This window comes from Haliaeetus leucocephalus, unplaced genomic scaffold (assembly GCF_000737465.1).
Source record: "Haliaeetus leucocephalus isolate CR32 unplaced genomic scaffold, Haliaeetus_leucocephalus-4.0 Scaffold605, whole genome shotgun sequence".
Classification (NCBI taxonomy): Eukaryota; Metazoa; Chordata; class Aves; order Accipitriformes; family Accipitridae; genus Haliaeetus; species Haliaeetus leucocephalus.
The window spans coordinates 802,648-818,381 of NW_010973041.1; the positions used below are offsets into that span (position 1 = coordinate 802,648).

Consider the following 15,734-nt stretch of genomic DNA (forward strand, 5'->3'; position numbering starts at 1 on the left):
GCTGCAGGAGTGTTGAGGAGAGGAGGGCTAGGAGATACAGGCAGTTTCTGAGTGTCAGGTTGAGCTGCACCTCCTGGCATGCAAGGAGAGAGGAGGGTCCAGGAGAGTGCAACCAGCATGACTTCCCTCAGCACCAGTGGATGAAGGGAGAGGTAACTTTGGTCGAGCACGGGGAGCTTTCCCTAGTGCGTGCATGACCTCAGACAACAAGCCATTTGCTGTGGAGATGTCAAGTGCAAGGATGGGACTGTCAGCACTGGCATGAGGATGCCCATGGGAATGAAGCATCAGTAAGTGTTGTCTATGGTATATTGAAGTTCATTGCTGTAGGGTTCTGGGTGGTGACGATAAGTCCAGATAGCATTATGTGTTTTGTGTGGCTGGTGTGTCATTTAGAGGGGCAGAAGTCACGGTGCGCTTTGATAGATCCAAAACGCCTCCTTCCAGATGTTTCTTTTCAAATATGAATTTCAGTAAGTCTTAGGTTAATGGCTGCTGGTTGTGAGGTTTTTATCAAACCAGAGGAAATCCAGATCTTATGGGGGGAAGTGTGAGTTTCCTGAAGGATGCCAGATTCCCTGCTGGATTTCATTAGGCATGAGCCTCTTGCAGGGAGTCTGAGAGGGCCTCAGTCTTTCTAGTTGATGGGTGGCTTGCCCGGACAGATGAGGGTATGTGCTGAGCTCTGCTTTCTGCATCTGACATGACAGAGCTTCTCACTGTCTGGAGCATCCCCTGTGTTTTCTCTGTCTGCTCTTCTCATCCAGGACATGAAGGTGCTGACACTGCCCAGCTATGCTGTGGAGAGGCTAAGTGATGAAGATATGCCTGATGGGCACTGCTCACTGAGCAGGAACTGGGGACATCAACTACCATGTGTGCTTTATTTTATTGAGAATCGTTCAAGATGATGCTTGGCTACTCTGCAAGGTGCTCAAGGGCTTCTCAGCATGAGAAAGCTGCAAAGCAAGATGATGGTCTCCTGGAGGCTGAGTGACTCACTCTCATGCTGCAGAAGCAAAGGGCTTAGCCAAGGTGACCTTCAACTGGGTCTGAGCTCATGGTGGTTTAACAGTTTGTTTCAGGGGAAGGCAGCTAACCCCCCTTGTGTTGAACTAGAGTGAGAATTCAAACTTGAATCACAGCAGTGAGGACTTTGCTTCAGCTGGGTAAATCAAGTGAGTGCAGAAAACAAGTTTTTGTGAAATGTAGGGGACCAGCGTGGAGCCCATTTCCCACTGTGTGTAACATCCTGGCATTCAGAGGAGGAACCTGGACAGTTGGACAGACCTGCTCAATCTTCTGAGACCAAGCCACAGAAAGTTTAGATGGGAATGGACCTCTGGGATTTCGTAGTCCAGTGTCCTCCTCTGAGCAGGCCTGGCCCCAGAGCTAGATCAGGTTGCCCAAGGCCTTTCCCACTTGAGCATCAACTATCCAAGGACGGAGATCCCACCACCTCTCTGGTCCCTGTCCAATGGCTGGACCACTCTTGTGGCAAGGAGTTTTCACCTTGCCGCAACTTGTTCCCATTGCCCCTTGTCCTTCCCCTGTGCACCACTAAGGAAAGCCTGGTTCTGTCTTCTCTAGAAATCCTTTCCCTTTAGGCAGCAGATGACTGACTGCCATTAGATCCAGCTGCAGCCTTCCCCTCTCCAGGCTGAAGAAGTCCAGTTCCCTCTGTTTCTCCTTGCATCTCCTGTGTCCCAGCCTCCTGCCCATCCTGATGGCCCTGCACTGGAGTCTCTTCAGCTTCTCAAGAGCTGTCTTCTGGGGAGCATGAAACTGGATGCAGCATCCAGCTGCAGCCTCAGTGGTGCTAAGCAGAGGCGAATACCCACCTCTGTGGATCTCCTGGCTAGATGCTTTCTAGTGCAGCTTGGACTGCAAGTTCAGTGCACGGTCTATAGGAAGTCTCTTGTAGCTGTAACAAGATGTTTCAACATCTTGTACATTCAAGGTGGTGATCCAGAGCCCAAGCAGACCAACAGCACTTGATGCTACAGTCTGGATCTGTGTTTATGGCTTGTTAAAAAGCTGCTTTCCTCTCTGGCTGAGAAAATGAGATCAGCCTAAAAAAGAATCTACAAAAAGTGTGCTGGAGACCATTCCCTTAAAAGGAATGGCTTTAGATATTTATCTTCCTTTCATTTCTCCAAGCCAAAGACTTCACGTTTAGTGAGAACAAAGTAAGTTCATTTGAAATGGGGCGAACTTCTGAATGCCTGTACAGCAGGTACAGGGCATGTGGTCACCTGCAAGGCTGCTGCTGGGCTCTGGTTGTGTCTGCCAGAGAAGGAACTACTGTCTTCGGTTGTGACGTTTGTACCTGTGCACTAGAAGGAAAGCATTCCTGTACCAGCACACCTGCATTTACTTCTCTCATGGCCAGGGTAACCAGTGATAGGAAGCACCCAGAGGTCAAGACTTTGGATATGTAAGGCTGTGTGATGGCACTGGGGATGGATCCAGCTCCTCCTGTGCTCTGCTCTGATTTCCTACTGGATTTTGCAAAATTCGCATAGACTTAACGTTTTTAGATGTGATCTCAGAAGCAGCTGATGTGCATCTTTCCCTCTGTTGTTACTGGATCTGGCTGTAATTTGTTGGTCTCTTCGTGAAACTCCTGGGAACTGGTGATGTTGGGGGGCTCAGTGACTCAAACAGCAGGGCAGCTGTGGAGTCAGGCTCTTGCACACCAGCCCCCAAGTATGCTGGGAGGCAAGCCCAGGGTTCGCAAGTTGTCCCATGAGTGGCAGAACCAGCAGAGACTCACTTTTTGGTGGATTGATGTCCTCCATTCCCACATCCCTGCTGTGTCTGCCCCAGCTCTACCACTTGTAACAGCTCCCCCTTCTCCAAGTGCTTCTCGTACCCCCCCTTCTCCTAGTTGTCCCTGCAAATGCCCCAGCTTCATTCCCTGACTGTCAGCTGAAGGAGGTGCCTAGGCTTGCTGCACATTACGCCTGTGCTGACGGACCCTTTGCACACATGGGCAGCTTGACAAGAAATTAGGGTTTGAGTCCTGTATGAGATTTCATTAGAGTTAGCTAATGGCTTTAGGTTTATCAGAGGACTGAAAGGCCACATAAAAATACAGTCTTCATTTAGGAAACCAGCTGGAGCTGATTTGCTCCTTTCATCTGCACAGCATGCATCTTGGATTTACACCTGGGTGATTCACTGAGGTCTAAGTGTATGCACAGAAAGTACTTAACTGCTCTTGAGTTTATAGGAAATGGTCACTTGAGGTATGTATAGTTTCTCAAAAAAGCCCTGATGTTTATCTTTAAAGTTACACTAAAAGTCAAAGAAAAGAAAAAAGAAATTGTAGCAACTACAGAGGGGTTGGTTGACATTGGTTTGTTATTTTTATACTGCAAAAATAATAGCTCTGAACTTTGACTAAGGTTTATACTTAAGCTATGAAAAAATCTCATAAATCAAAACCCTGCATGAGTCAAATAGGAACTGTTCTCGAGCCAGGCTATCCCTCACGAGGTTAACTCCTGCCTCCGGTGCTGCTTAAAAACAGCTTTCATCCTGAATAGCCTTCTGCCTTCAAACTTGGCAGTTTTTCCAAGAATTGTTGATATCTATGCTGGTGATGCTTGTTGGTTGCCTCCTTATCTCAGAAGCCAAGCCCTCGGTGTGCTTTTTTATTTCAAAGCACTGGAAAAGTTTCCCAGAAGATTTGAGGGTTGTCTCAGGCAGGGGATGTTAATTTTTTCAGCCATGGCTCTCATCAGGTGCAGAGTACACTGAGTTCCCGTCCTCTGCCTTTTGCTGGCACTTCAGTGTGGCTGGTGACTTGGGATGCACCAAACCCTCCTGCATGCTGCAGTCCCGGTGGCCGTGGAAGTGACAGCTGCATGCTGCAGCCTGCCACGAAATGCCAAAATTGGCCTTGGCTTGGACTGATAACAGAATTTATCACTGAAAAAGCCATGTATCTGTGCTGAGGTTAGTTGCTCTTTCTCCCCATGTACGTATGAAAAGAAAAGGGCTTTCCGTAATTTCCTGCTGTTAGCATGCTAGTGCATGTGAGAGGTTGTGCAGTTAGAGGCCAGGCTTCCTAGCACAAGCGTGCGCAAGACCACTGTCACACCGTGTTACACAGCACACAGGGGAAATCAGTCTTTTTCTCTATCACATTTTTGTGTTTTCTTGGAATTTTTCTTGCTTGCTGCTGTTTCTGTCACTTTACCCAGTTCCGCTTTCTCTTTTGTTCTTTTTCCTGGGGTTGTCAGAGCACTGAGGGATGATCCTGCAGATCCTCCAACTCGGTGGTACCTGTGCTGCTCTGCAGCCTGTCACAGCCCGAGCCCATTGCTGCCAGGCTCCTGCCCTCCCTGCTTGCCCACCTGAGGAGCATGACCACGTCCCCGTGCCTGCTCTCCACTGTGGACGGGAGACAGTGGTCCCGTGTGGGCCACCTTCCCAGGTCTCCGCTGGTTCCCTGCGCGGAGGTCGGTGCTGCTCTTGGGTTTCCATGCCCCAGAAAGGGCACAGTGCTCCGGGGGGCCGTGCCGGTGCAGAGCAATGAAAGGAGTATTTCCAGTGTTGCATGGGATGCTTTTCATTTTCACTTGTTCTACAACATCCATTTGTCTGTTCAGCAGTTTTGGACCCTTCAGAAAGAAACTGTTCCATCCCTCTCATAATCACAGATGTTGCCTTTTGTTTTGTTTTGTTTTCTTATATTCATGACAGAAACAGTCTTCCTTGTAGATGACCTATGGTGTATGTTCATCTCCCCTCTGATTTAATTTTTCTCCTTGAACCTTTTTATTGGTCTTCATGCATACCAACTTGTGTGCTCTTCAGACTTACCAAGCGCAAATGTTTGGGCTGTCTTCTCATGTGTCTGATGAATACTTTGGACAATGAGACCTAGTATCTTGCTGTCTTGATAAGTCCATGTGAATTTCAATTTTCTGAGGACTTAAAGTTGTAGTAGTGTCAGTCCTGTAGCGTCTCTATATATTACATATATATTTTGTTGTGATGCTTCCTCCTTTGATTGAATGAAAAGTGTATTGGTAGGTTTAATGAAAAATAGCAAGAAGTGAAAGCTACCATCTTAGGAAGGCATTAAGAATAGATTTGATGGAGCAGATTTGTGGTGAATTAGGGTTAACACTTTCCTGAATGTCCAGAAATGTGTCAGTTTAGAATTTGGATATAATATTGTAGTTGTGCTGGAGGATCTTGTAATCTTTTTGGAGTGCAGGTGTGGGGGGGACATGTGTTAAACCATGCTTGAACCCTAGCACAGGTCAGGGAGAGCTGTTTGTGGTGGTGGGTGTTTCAGCACGTTGTGTAACTGAAAACAATTATACTTAGGCAGAATTTACCTGCTTTCTTATTTTTGGCAGTACAAAGCCCTCTTGCCATTTACAGCAGACAGGTTATTTGCTTTCTCTCCCAGCACTCATTAGCAAGATAGGGTAGAAGAGGCCTGGGATGTGGAGATAAGGGAGAGCCAGTGAACGTACTGGTCCTGGGGGCTGTGCTGGAGGATGTGATGCTGAACTCACGCAGCTCGTTGGGCGGGCAGGGGAGGGGTACAAAATGTCCTGCCGCCGCGGGCACGGCTAGCTGTCCCGACACACTCTCTGCGGGAGCTGTGCAAGTCGCCAGCGCCGTCCGCCTGCATCGGCGAGGCTGCGAGGGCACTGTCCCCTCCCAGCAGCTCTGTTTGGGGTACGTAGCAAATTAAATTCTCCCCGCGGGGATTTCAGCTGTGTTTCAGCAGGCTCCCTGCACCTGTCCTCAACCCTCAGGGCCTTGGCTATATGCAGCCCCGGCTTCATATCTCTGCAAGATGCTTTGAAACCTGAAGCATTTTCCAGAAGCGTTGCCTCTGCGTGCTGACATCCGACGTCTGTCCTGCCTTTCGCCTCTCGGTGCTGACGGTCTCCGTCCTTCTGGCGGGAGGCGACAAGGTCAGCCCTGCGCAGGCTGTGCTCTGGTCCCAGCCGAGCCGCCGCTTGCAGGCTACCGCTTGCTAGGTGGGGGCAGTGACTGCCTCTGGAAGTAGTCGTCCCCATGTTGCCAAGACGGAGATTGCCATGTGCATGGCAGGTGTGGGTATTTTAAGCCATTACAGGGAATTTAGCAGCCTGGGGTGGGTTATCCTCTGCCTTCCTGCCTGCTCTTGGCTCCAGCTCCTCCCACAGCAGAACAGTCAAAACTAAAAATTGAGTATGAAATACAGATGAGTCATGGTTCATGCACTTCAATCTAAGGTCGCAGTAGCACAGCACATCTCCAGGTCTGGGTCCAGGCTGCTTTTCTAGGATGTCCCGCATCAGAGTAATAATAATTGATATGATGACAAGCGTTTGTTCATAGGTAATTTTGATAAAGGCTCTGCTTTCCTCTACGCCGACCAGAAGGGCAGCCTTGCTGGGGCTGAGCTGCTGGACGTGGCTTCTAGCCTGACTGGTGCACAGCTGAATGGCTGCCGCACATCAGCCTCGCAGCTTGAGGTGCCTTGCACTGACTGCTGCAGGGGACTGGCAAAGCGCAGGAGTGCTGGGATCCCCGCTGCCTCGCGTAGCCAAACCCACCAAGCCCCATAGCCCGTGCTTCCTCCTGCTGCCCTCGACCCTGGTGCCCACAGGTTGACGGTCGCTGCGCGGAGCAAACCAGCCCGATGAAAAGCTGTTTTTCACTCTCTCAGCTCCTGGCTGTGGGAGCCTGGGGGGCCGTTCCTCCCATCAAGGAGGCACAGTCTCCTGGCACTCCACCTCCTAAGTGGCGAGTGGCAGGAATGCGAATGATGCAGGAATAGCCATCACACCAGTGGGAAACCAAACGTCTGACCAGGTGACAGCTCTAAATTTAAGGGCTTGCTGTTGAGCCATGTGTGCGTTAATGTGCCCTTTTGTGACCAAGCTAAAGATAATTTTCCTATCTGGAACAGCAGCTGTGTTGTAAGTTGTATAAAGAGACTTCTCCGCTAATGAAGAGCGATCATAAGAGCATGATCTGTCCTGAGAGGATGAGCAAAGCTGGAGAGATGTGACTTGGGGTAGGGCTCTGGCGCACCACAGGAGCTGAAAAGAGGCCATTTATAGAAGTTCAAAAGATGTTTAGCTCCTTGAAAAATGCACAGGCCTTGCTGTTATTTTAATGTAAATGCCACTTGAAAGAATAGCAAACCTTTTTTTAAACTCTAGCAAAAGTCACTTTAAATTATCTGCAGTTCAATACTCTCTGCAAAAATTGAACCAAAAAAATGTAAATGTACAGACAGTGCTATGGAACAGAAGGAAACTTTCAGCAAAAAAAGCAGAGTTGGATACACTCTTCTGTGTTGTAGTGAGTGTATTTTTAACCCAACTGCATATTTTACACAAGTTGACCTTCGTAGTAGGTCTACTACAGTCTTTTAGAGCTGGCAGAAGTCCAGTTGTGTGTGTGATTGTGTATGGCATTTTATATTAGGAGACATGGGACAAACCCCTGGGTCAGCAGGGATTATCCGGATAGGTCATTTAGTACGTTACTCCCACTTCTCTTCTTGAAGAGTTGGTTTAGACGTGCAGTAACACTCAGATCAGCTGCTTAGCTTGCAGCAGTGCAAACACGTGTTGTCTCAGGGAAGGTGGGTCACTGAACAGCACGTTTAACTGGCAGCCTTCTGAACGTGAGTGGATAATACTTCCTGATCTCCTTGTGGCTTTAAAACATGGGAAGAAGCACTGTGCACTGTAGCCTCGTGGAGGTTTGCAGGGCTCAGAGGTACTCGGTGATGCTACAAATCTGGTTTCCCACCTGGTGGCAACATTATCTGGAGTGCCATGTGCAGGGAGGTGTTACTGGGGGCTTGTAAGGGCATGAGAGCTGCAGACTTTATGGTTCGTGGTTTATTGTCCTTCAAGGAAATAAATGCCTAGGACACTTTGTTAACATCTGGCATTGCTTGGAGAAGACATCTCTAGCCAGGATCCCGTACAAAGTACTTCATCAGTGCTGCCCTGTAAGTCTCTGATGGGGCAATGTGCTGCTGAAGTTGTGCCGCTCTCATGACCATGGGCCATTACTCGCATGTAGGATATGGATGGAGGGGGCCTGAGCAATCTGACCTGGCTTTGAAGTCAGCCATCCTTTAAGCATAAATATTCTGCAACTCTGTGGTATTCAGCATTCCCTAACTAACTGGGGTACAGTGTCGCGTTTCACATATTCAGTGTTATGCTTCTTGTTTTAATTTCAGGTCCTGTTTCGGCATAAAAGTGAGATTGTTGAGACACCTCTAAGATGTCTTACAGAAAGGAGCTAGAAAAATACCGAGACCTGGATGAAGACAAGATTCTTGGAGCTCTGACAGAGGAGGAGCTCAGGAAGTTAGAGAATGAACTGGAAGAGCTGGATCCTGACGTAAGTCATTTTTACACAAGATTTGCTAGGTGGTAGGTCTCAGTTGTTGGGGGGAATGGGCTGCATTACTAATCTGTACTTAAGTGAGATCCTTTGCAGAGCCTGTACTCAGTGTGCAAGGATGGAAGAGGCTGTCCGCAGATGAGCAGAAGCAGTTTTGCCATCGCAAGCATGGGCTACATGTGGGACTTTGTTTCTGTGATACTCCCCTGCCCTTGCCCTGGCGTGCATGCTCCGGTGTGATGAGCACTGCGATTTGCAGCACAAATGTGAGCCAGTGCTAGTGCAGGGCAGTAAACCTGAGGAAACTGGATCTCTGCTTCTGATCAGGCCATCTTGGAGGGAACGTTTTGGGATTTGTGGGTTGTTTGGATTTTTTTCCATAGCAAACTTCAAATGGTCTGTATTTTCCTCCATATAGGCAGAAAAACAAATCCCAGAGTTTTGCAAAATGGGACAATTGCTTTTTAGCAACCTCCCAACATCAGTAAGAGCTGCACGTATGAAAACACTGGGCCTGCTGGTGGCAAACAATGAAAGCTTTTTGGAGGCAACGTTGTCCTGTGGCCCTAGCAGGGGATGTGCAGAGCCAACTGCCAGGCCTCTGGGTTACAGGGATGTTAGATGATGAGGCTGGGCACTGCCAAGTGAGAAATTGTTCCTGCAGCATGCAGTTAGTGTTTCTGGGGGAAATGATGGGCAGTGTAGATTGCATCATCAGTATTTTTAATTGCAACACAGGAATATAATTAAGAGGTGGCAGGCTGGCTCCCAGGATTAAGTGTGTGGGCTTCTTACAGGTGTCTCAGAAGACACAGACTCTGCATCTGTGAAAGATGCAGAAGGGTAAAATAATCGCGAACGTCTGTCAGTAGAGGTGTAGCCTGAGTACAGGAGTTAAAGCATGAAGATTGCATGGTCACCTTTCACAGCATGAAGCCCAACGAAGCAAGCAGTTTCCCATGCCTCCCTGCTTGTGCATTAGCACAGTTCTCCTCTGTTGCCCTCCAAGGTTGCCCGAGTCTAATTGCTTCCTGTTAGTCATTTTCCTTCCCAGGCTTTCCACTGATACAGATTTAAATTATAATGTATTACTTCTATTAGGAGGGCATGGAAGAATCAGTGTTTTGTTCAAAATCACCTTGGGTGTCTTAAAAAGTAAATGTTGACTTCTATCCAGCAAAGCTTTAAAGAACATGCTTAGTGTCAAATCTGGGAATAGTCTTACTTATTGCATTAAGGCTGTTCTATATTTAAATATAAGCAGGTGCTTACGTGCCATATGTGTCAGGCACAAAGCAACTTCCCATGGTGGCTAATCTGATGGAATAACAAGGAGGCAAATTGAAAAAGGTTCACAGTGGTTTTGTTCTGCAAGGGAGTGATCTTCTCTGTGAGACCCTGCCTGTAGTTTTGTGATGGATCATGAAAGGCAGAAGAGACCACTATGGTGCTCTGGTCTGCTCTGTGAAAGACCATGGGATTTCCCTGAACTGATTCTTGTTGGGACATGTGGGGCGTGTGGGCACTCAGACACATAGAAGGAGGAGAAGATCGGTTGAGTGTAGCAGCTGGATTCTGGTGCTTTGACTGTTGTGAAGAGGCAGCAGAAATGGTGAGGGTGTGGGAAGAGGCTAGGAGGAGCAGGAGGTGATGGCTGAGAGCCCCCAGAGAAAGGGCTGGAGCTGCTGTTGTAGAGAAACATCCACTTGGGAGCATGGAGATCTTGTAGCGGAGCCAGCATTTGAAATTAGAAGGGGGAAGGAGCATCATGTGTCTTAGATGATGTGCGAATCAGTGGGGTTGGATGGAGATAACCTTTGACACAAGGAGAAGCAAATTGTCCAGCAATGTGGAAGAAAGACAGTGCAATGAGGAAAGTGGAGAGGGGGAAACATTTGGTGGACGGGGATGGTGGCCTCCAGAGATAACCCACGTTTCTCCTCTCTGTGCCTAGAATGCATTGCTGCCAGCAGGACTCAGGCAGCGGGATCAGACACAAAAGCTGCCAACTGGCCCATTCAAAAGGGAGGAGCTCATGGCCCACCTAGAAAAGCAGGCGAAGGATGTTAAAGACAGAGAAGACTTGGTCCCTTTCACGGGTGAAAAGAGAGGTATGGTCATCCTCTGCACCACACTGAACGTGTCATGATGCAGGCACAGTGGGTACACAGCAGCAGGGTTGTGTCTGACCTGCTTTGCTAAGCATGACTTCATTTTGACACCACTGGAGTGGTGGATCTGCTATCTCTGCTGTCTAGCCACAGCCCAGGGGGCTAATAAACTGCGGTGTGCCCAAGAGGTCCATGTGCTTGCTGATTTGGGTACCACCTGATATATTGTTAAGTGACGGACAGAGACTGTACCACTGTGCAGTCTCTTTCCATCCGCATCCCGCTGCAGCTGTATCAAGCTCTGGGGAAGACATCATCTTCTGTCCTCTCTTGTTCCTCCTCTGTCCTGTCCTCCTGTGAGCTCTGTAGACTGTGCTCTGTCTTCCACCATTGCCTTTCATGCTCCCTCCCTACACTCTTATGCTGGTTTTGGCTGGGATAGTTAATTTTCTTCATAGTATCTGGTATGGGGCTATGTTTTGGATTTGTGGTGAAAACAGTGTTGATAATAGTTTTCATTACTGCTGAGCAGTGCTTACACAGAGTCAAGGCCTTTTCTGCTTCTCACCCCACCCCACCAGCGAGTAGGCTGGGGGGGCACAAGAAGTTGGGAGGGGACACAGCTGGGGCAGCTGACCCAAACTGGCCACAGGGATATTCCACACCATATGACGTCATGCTCAGCAATAAAGGCTGGGGGAAGAAGAAGGAAGGGGGGACATTCAGAGTGATGCCCTTTGTCTTCCCAAGTCACCATTACACATGGTGGAGCCCTGCTTTCCTGGAGATGGCTGAACACCTGCCTGCCCATGGGAGGTGCTGAATGAATTCCTTGTTTAGCTTTGCTTGCGTGCATGACTTTTGCTTTACCTATTAAATTGTCTTTATGTCAACCCATGATTTTCTTGCTTTCACCCTTCCGATTGTCTCCCCCATCCCACTGCGGGGGAGTGAGTGAGCGGCTGTGTGGTGCTTAGCTGCTGGCTGGGGTTAAACCACGACAACTCTGAACTTCATCTTGGTATAGAGAAACTCCACAGCTCCCCTCAGCTATAATGATCCCAACAGTTCTTGTCTAGTCTTCATCACCTCTTGACAACCCCAGCCTCATTTCCCTGTCTCCTGCAGCTTGCGTGTGTCTGTCTTCTTGCACCATACCCTGTGGCAGCTGCTGCACCCCTGCTCTGCGTGGCTCTGGGGCCTGTGAGCAAGGGGTTTGCTCTACCTCTTCTCTTTCCTCTCCTTCTGGCATCTTTTCCTGTTCTCCTGGGACATGCCCCATTATCAAAAGGACTTTTCTGCTCCCATTATCACTCTGAATATCATCTGACATGGGACATGGTCTTGTCAGTCCTTGCCTCTGGGTTCCAGGAGCTTCTCAGCAGCTTTTTTCTGCTGTTGTGTCTCTTTCTGTACCATGGTCCCCCAGCAGCAGAAGATCTGGTTGTACACTGTTTGCACTACTGGTTGCCCCACATCAAAAAGGAAGTGCATGAAACATGGGCATGTGAGCATGTTTCCAGTTGAGGTCTTTCTCAAAGCTGCCTCCTTACTGATCCATGTGCCTCTCCGAGAAAAAGCTTGTGTTAAATCTGTCCATTTAATAAAACTGGAGGTGGTATTTTTAGCAAAAATTGAGTTCTCCTTCAAGGAAGTAAATGAAGAGAGGAAATTGAGTGCTGTCAGGAAGAGTGATTTAACAACTTCAGACGTACACCAGCCCAGTGTTGGCTACTCACCTGGCTAGCCCAGCAGGTCGAAGCAGTGCTCTGCAGGAGACAGAGGTATTTCAGGCATTCTGAGTCTTCAGCTTTTGGTCTGAGCTAATCATATTTCAATCTGATGTGATCTCAAACACATTAAGCATATTTTCACTTGTAACATGCTGCTGAGTGAAGACACTATTTTACATTGACTGTGAGCCAGAGATGGTAAATTACATATTCACAGTTGTGGCAGAGCTGGAAATAAATCACCACGTTTGCAGTTTGGAGGGTGATTTACTAGTTTGGCATGGGAGGTGCTCTCCCTGGCCATGCTGCTGGACAGGGTAGGAGTTGGTACGTGCATACATGCTGTATTACGATATGTAAAGCTGTGTTTGCATGCACCATTTAATTTAAAGTTCAAACTTGTAATAAAGCATGACTGAGATACAGAACTTTCTAAATTAAATCCCAGAAGTTTCAATGACGCTGAGATGTCAAAGGGAGTTACTGTGTGACCGCAGAATTAAGTTTGCCCTGTTTTTCCTGTTCCCTGCTGAACTGACCAGATAGTGCGTACAGTTTGCCGAGCCGTGTGTCCGGCGAGACAATGGTTCTGGGTCTCTGCACCAAGTCAGAGCTGAGGGGGCCAGCCCTCCCCAGACATTGTGCTGCAGAGTACCCAGGAGGTGCCTGGCCTTGCAGGACACGTGATGCTCTGCCTATTTTTGCAGGAGCAGCTGTGTCCCAGGAGGCAGATTCCTGCCCTCTTCGTCAGGGTGGCAGCGTGCCGGCAGGAGATGGGCCGTTTTGCAAAAGGCTGTTTATAGCAGCCTCCATTTTGTACTGGGGGAGCCCGAAGCGCAGCTGCTTCTTCCTTGAGGCTAAATTTAGCCCCTTCTGTTTCTGCACATCCCTGAGCAGCAGGATCTTTGTTTCTCCCCTTTGGTGCCACTGACTCTTGTTTCAGAGGGGGGACAAAAATAGTCCTGGCTGGCATGCCAGGCCAAGAGCTTTGCACTCGCTATCTCTCTGCAGGGATCCTGGACTATTTCAGGGGAGGGGGCTGCTCCGAAATGCTCTGGGATCTCTCCTCCTCCTCCTCCTCCTGTCCTGCAGCAGCAGTGGGTTTACCCAGCAGACTGCTGCCTGCCATGGTGTGTTACAACACCTCAGACTCTCTCTTTTCTTTGGTGGCAGGGGCGGTCACAGGTAGGTGCCCTGTTGTGAAATCTCAGACCTGACCTGTTCAGCCTCCACAAAGAGCTCTGCCCACCTGTTGGCAATGGGAGCAGTGAGGAGCTGGGAGCAGCCGTGCAGGGCCATGAACGCTGTCTGCTGCCCCATGCCTCCCTGGGATGCAACCGGCTCCAGCAGAGAGAGGGTCGTGGCTTGCCCGGTGATCGTCCTGGGCAACGGGGTGGGGGAGCACCAGGGACCCCACCACGTTCGGAGCTGGGCTGGAGCTGCGTCACGGGCTGCACAGCCCCTTGTCCGTGTGGGCAGCCCCCCTTAGGAAAAGGCCACAAGCAAGCAGCTGAGATGGCAGCTTTGCGTTGCTGGCTGTACCTGTTGCTTTGCTCCTCTGACTTGTAGGGAAAAGACCTGTTCCTTGGCCTGTTGCTGTCCCAGGAGATAGAGCAGGGGGATCTCCATCTGGCATGCCCTCTGTGTCTCTCCCCCCTGCCCTACTGTCCTCTGCAGCAGCGCTGAGCCAGACCAGCAGCCCCAAGCCTTGCTCCTTCTTGCATCCTGTGTGCTCGCTGGACGACCGACTGCTATCTCTGCCTGCTGCCACGGCCCCTGCACTGCCTCCTTTCCCCCCTCTTTTGACTACTGTGCCACCTGCCTTGCCACCATGCATTTGGAGTTAGCACCAGGAGCTGTCTCAGGGGCTGGACTGATCCTGCACAGTGCTGGATCTGGGCCACTGGCCTTTCTTGGCCGAGGTGAGCACTGGTAAATCTCCATCCCTTTTATGCAGTCTTCAAAGAAGTGAAGTCCTGCAGGGTCAGGCTGTGTGTGGCTTTCTGAGTGCTGTGTGTTGAACAGTCATCGTCCTGTGCAAATGTAATAATGTTCGGCTTTTGTAGATGCAGCCCTCTGTGCTTCTGGAAGAGTCCAGCTCCACAGTTGGAGGTGTCTGGCAGGTGCCTCCTGGCTCGTATCGCAGCAGGACTCGGACCAAGCTTATGGGAAGGGATTCAGTGTCTCCTCTGATTTTTCTCTAGGTCCTTGTGCCCCCTCTGTCCTTTCCACTGTGCAAATCTCACCCCACGGAAATGCATCTGTACAGCTAGTTGTGAAACAGGTGCTATAGCTATACTGAGAGTGACCTCACTTTGCATTTATAGGAAAAGCTTGGATCCCCAAGCAGAAGCCGATGGATCCTGTTTTGGAAAGTGTGACTCTGGAGCCGGAACTGGAGGAAGCCCTTGCTAATGCCTCTGATGCAGAGCTCTGTGACATTGCTGGTAAAGTAGTTTCACATGAATTGGGGTTCAGGTTGTTCGACTACTAGTTTCTTTTTGTTTTTTCTTTTGTGAGAAATGAGCTATTAAGCTTTTTGCAGTTTATCTGAATGCTGTCAGTTTTGACAGGATTTGTTTCTTTGTTAAAAAAGAAGTGTATATTTAAAGTTCCTCTCAGCCCATGTGATTTAATCAGGAGCATGGACCAAAGCTCAGGAGGGAGAAGAAGGATTTATCAAGGGAACAGTGTGCTCTTTGATCTCTTCTCCTGTCTCTGCCACTGAATCTTGCCAATTTCAGCTTGTCACCTTCAGGAGCACAGCTTTCTTCAAGCCAAACCTCTGGGAAACAATCAAGCAGACCCAGTGAGAATGTGGATTTCTTGTGCAACCTATTAAAGAGGCTGTCAGATTAGAGCAGTCTTTCAACAGACGCTCAGGGCTGCTGTTTGTTAAAGAGGTTTTCTAACACATTTTAAAGCTACAGATTTCTTGTGATTTGTGCAGTCAGTTTTGTGAGTGTTAGCTCAGTGGTGGGGGAATCCAGCTTTAAAAGGTTGGTGTAATTCACGACGACTGAGAAGCAGGTTGGAATGCATAGCGAGCTGGAGAGGGGGACAGAGCAATTGCAGGTGCTGTTCGAGCCCCAACAGCATGCTCTTCACCAGGCTAAACAAGCCCCGTGCAAATTAAAGACAGGCACGGTCCCTCTCTGAGGGTTTTATGCCTCCATGCTCGATAAGTTCAAGCAGTGTCCCATTGCTGCTTTTCGGGCAGTGTTGTCTGAGTGGTGGTGACCCCCTGCAAGCCTCCTTGCTCTGCCACTTTAGAAATGACAATATTGGTATCTTGCTGAAGCCAGTAGCATGGACTTAGCTCTGTGACTGGGATAGGATATGCCTTGGCCAAGGAAGCATATGAACACCCCCTTGCTGCTCTACCAAGCTCACATGTCCCCTGCTGGTCTAGCAGTCGGTGAGGATTTCAGTGCTACTGGCTGCTTCTTCCAGTTCTGTCTTCTTCAGAATTCCATACTCCCTAGCAGTATCCTCC

The 15,734-nt window shown here is 49.1% G+C and overlaps 1 protein-coding gene across 3 annotated transcripts in view; it reads left to right on the top strand.

Moving 5' to 3' along the window:
- Nucleotides 1–15,734, top strand: part of TMOD1 (tropomodulin 1) — a 25,926-nt gene continuing 10,192 nt past the window's right edge. For 2 of the 3 annotated variants that reach the window (XM_010578104.1, XM_010578106.1), the window contains exons 1-3: nucleotides 8,172–8,391; nucleotides 10,349–10,505; nucleotides 14,566–14,685. In XM_010578104.1, coding sequence (XP_010576406.1) covers nucleotides 8,272–8,391; nucleotides 10,349–10,505; nucleotides 14,566–14,685 — 397 coding nt within the window. In that variant the 5' untranslated portion in view covers nucleotides 8,172–8,271. Of the gene's footprint in view, nucleotides 294–8,171; nucleotides 8,392–10,348; nucleotides 10,506–14,565; nucleotides 14,686–15,734 lie in introns of those variants that run through there. The other variant, XM_010578105.1, reaches the window with a different exon arrangement.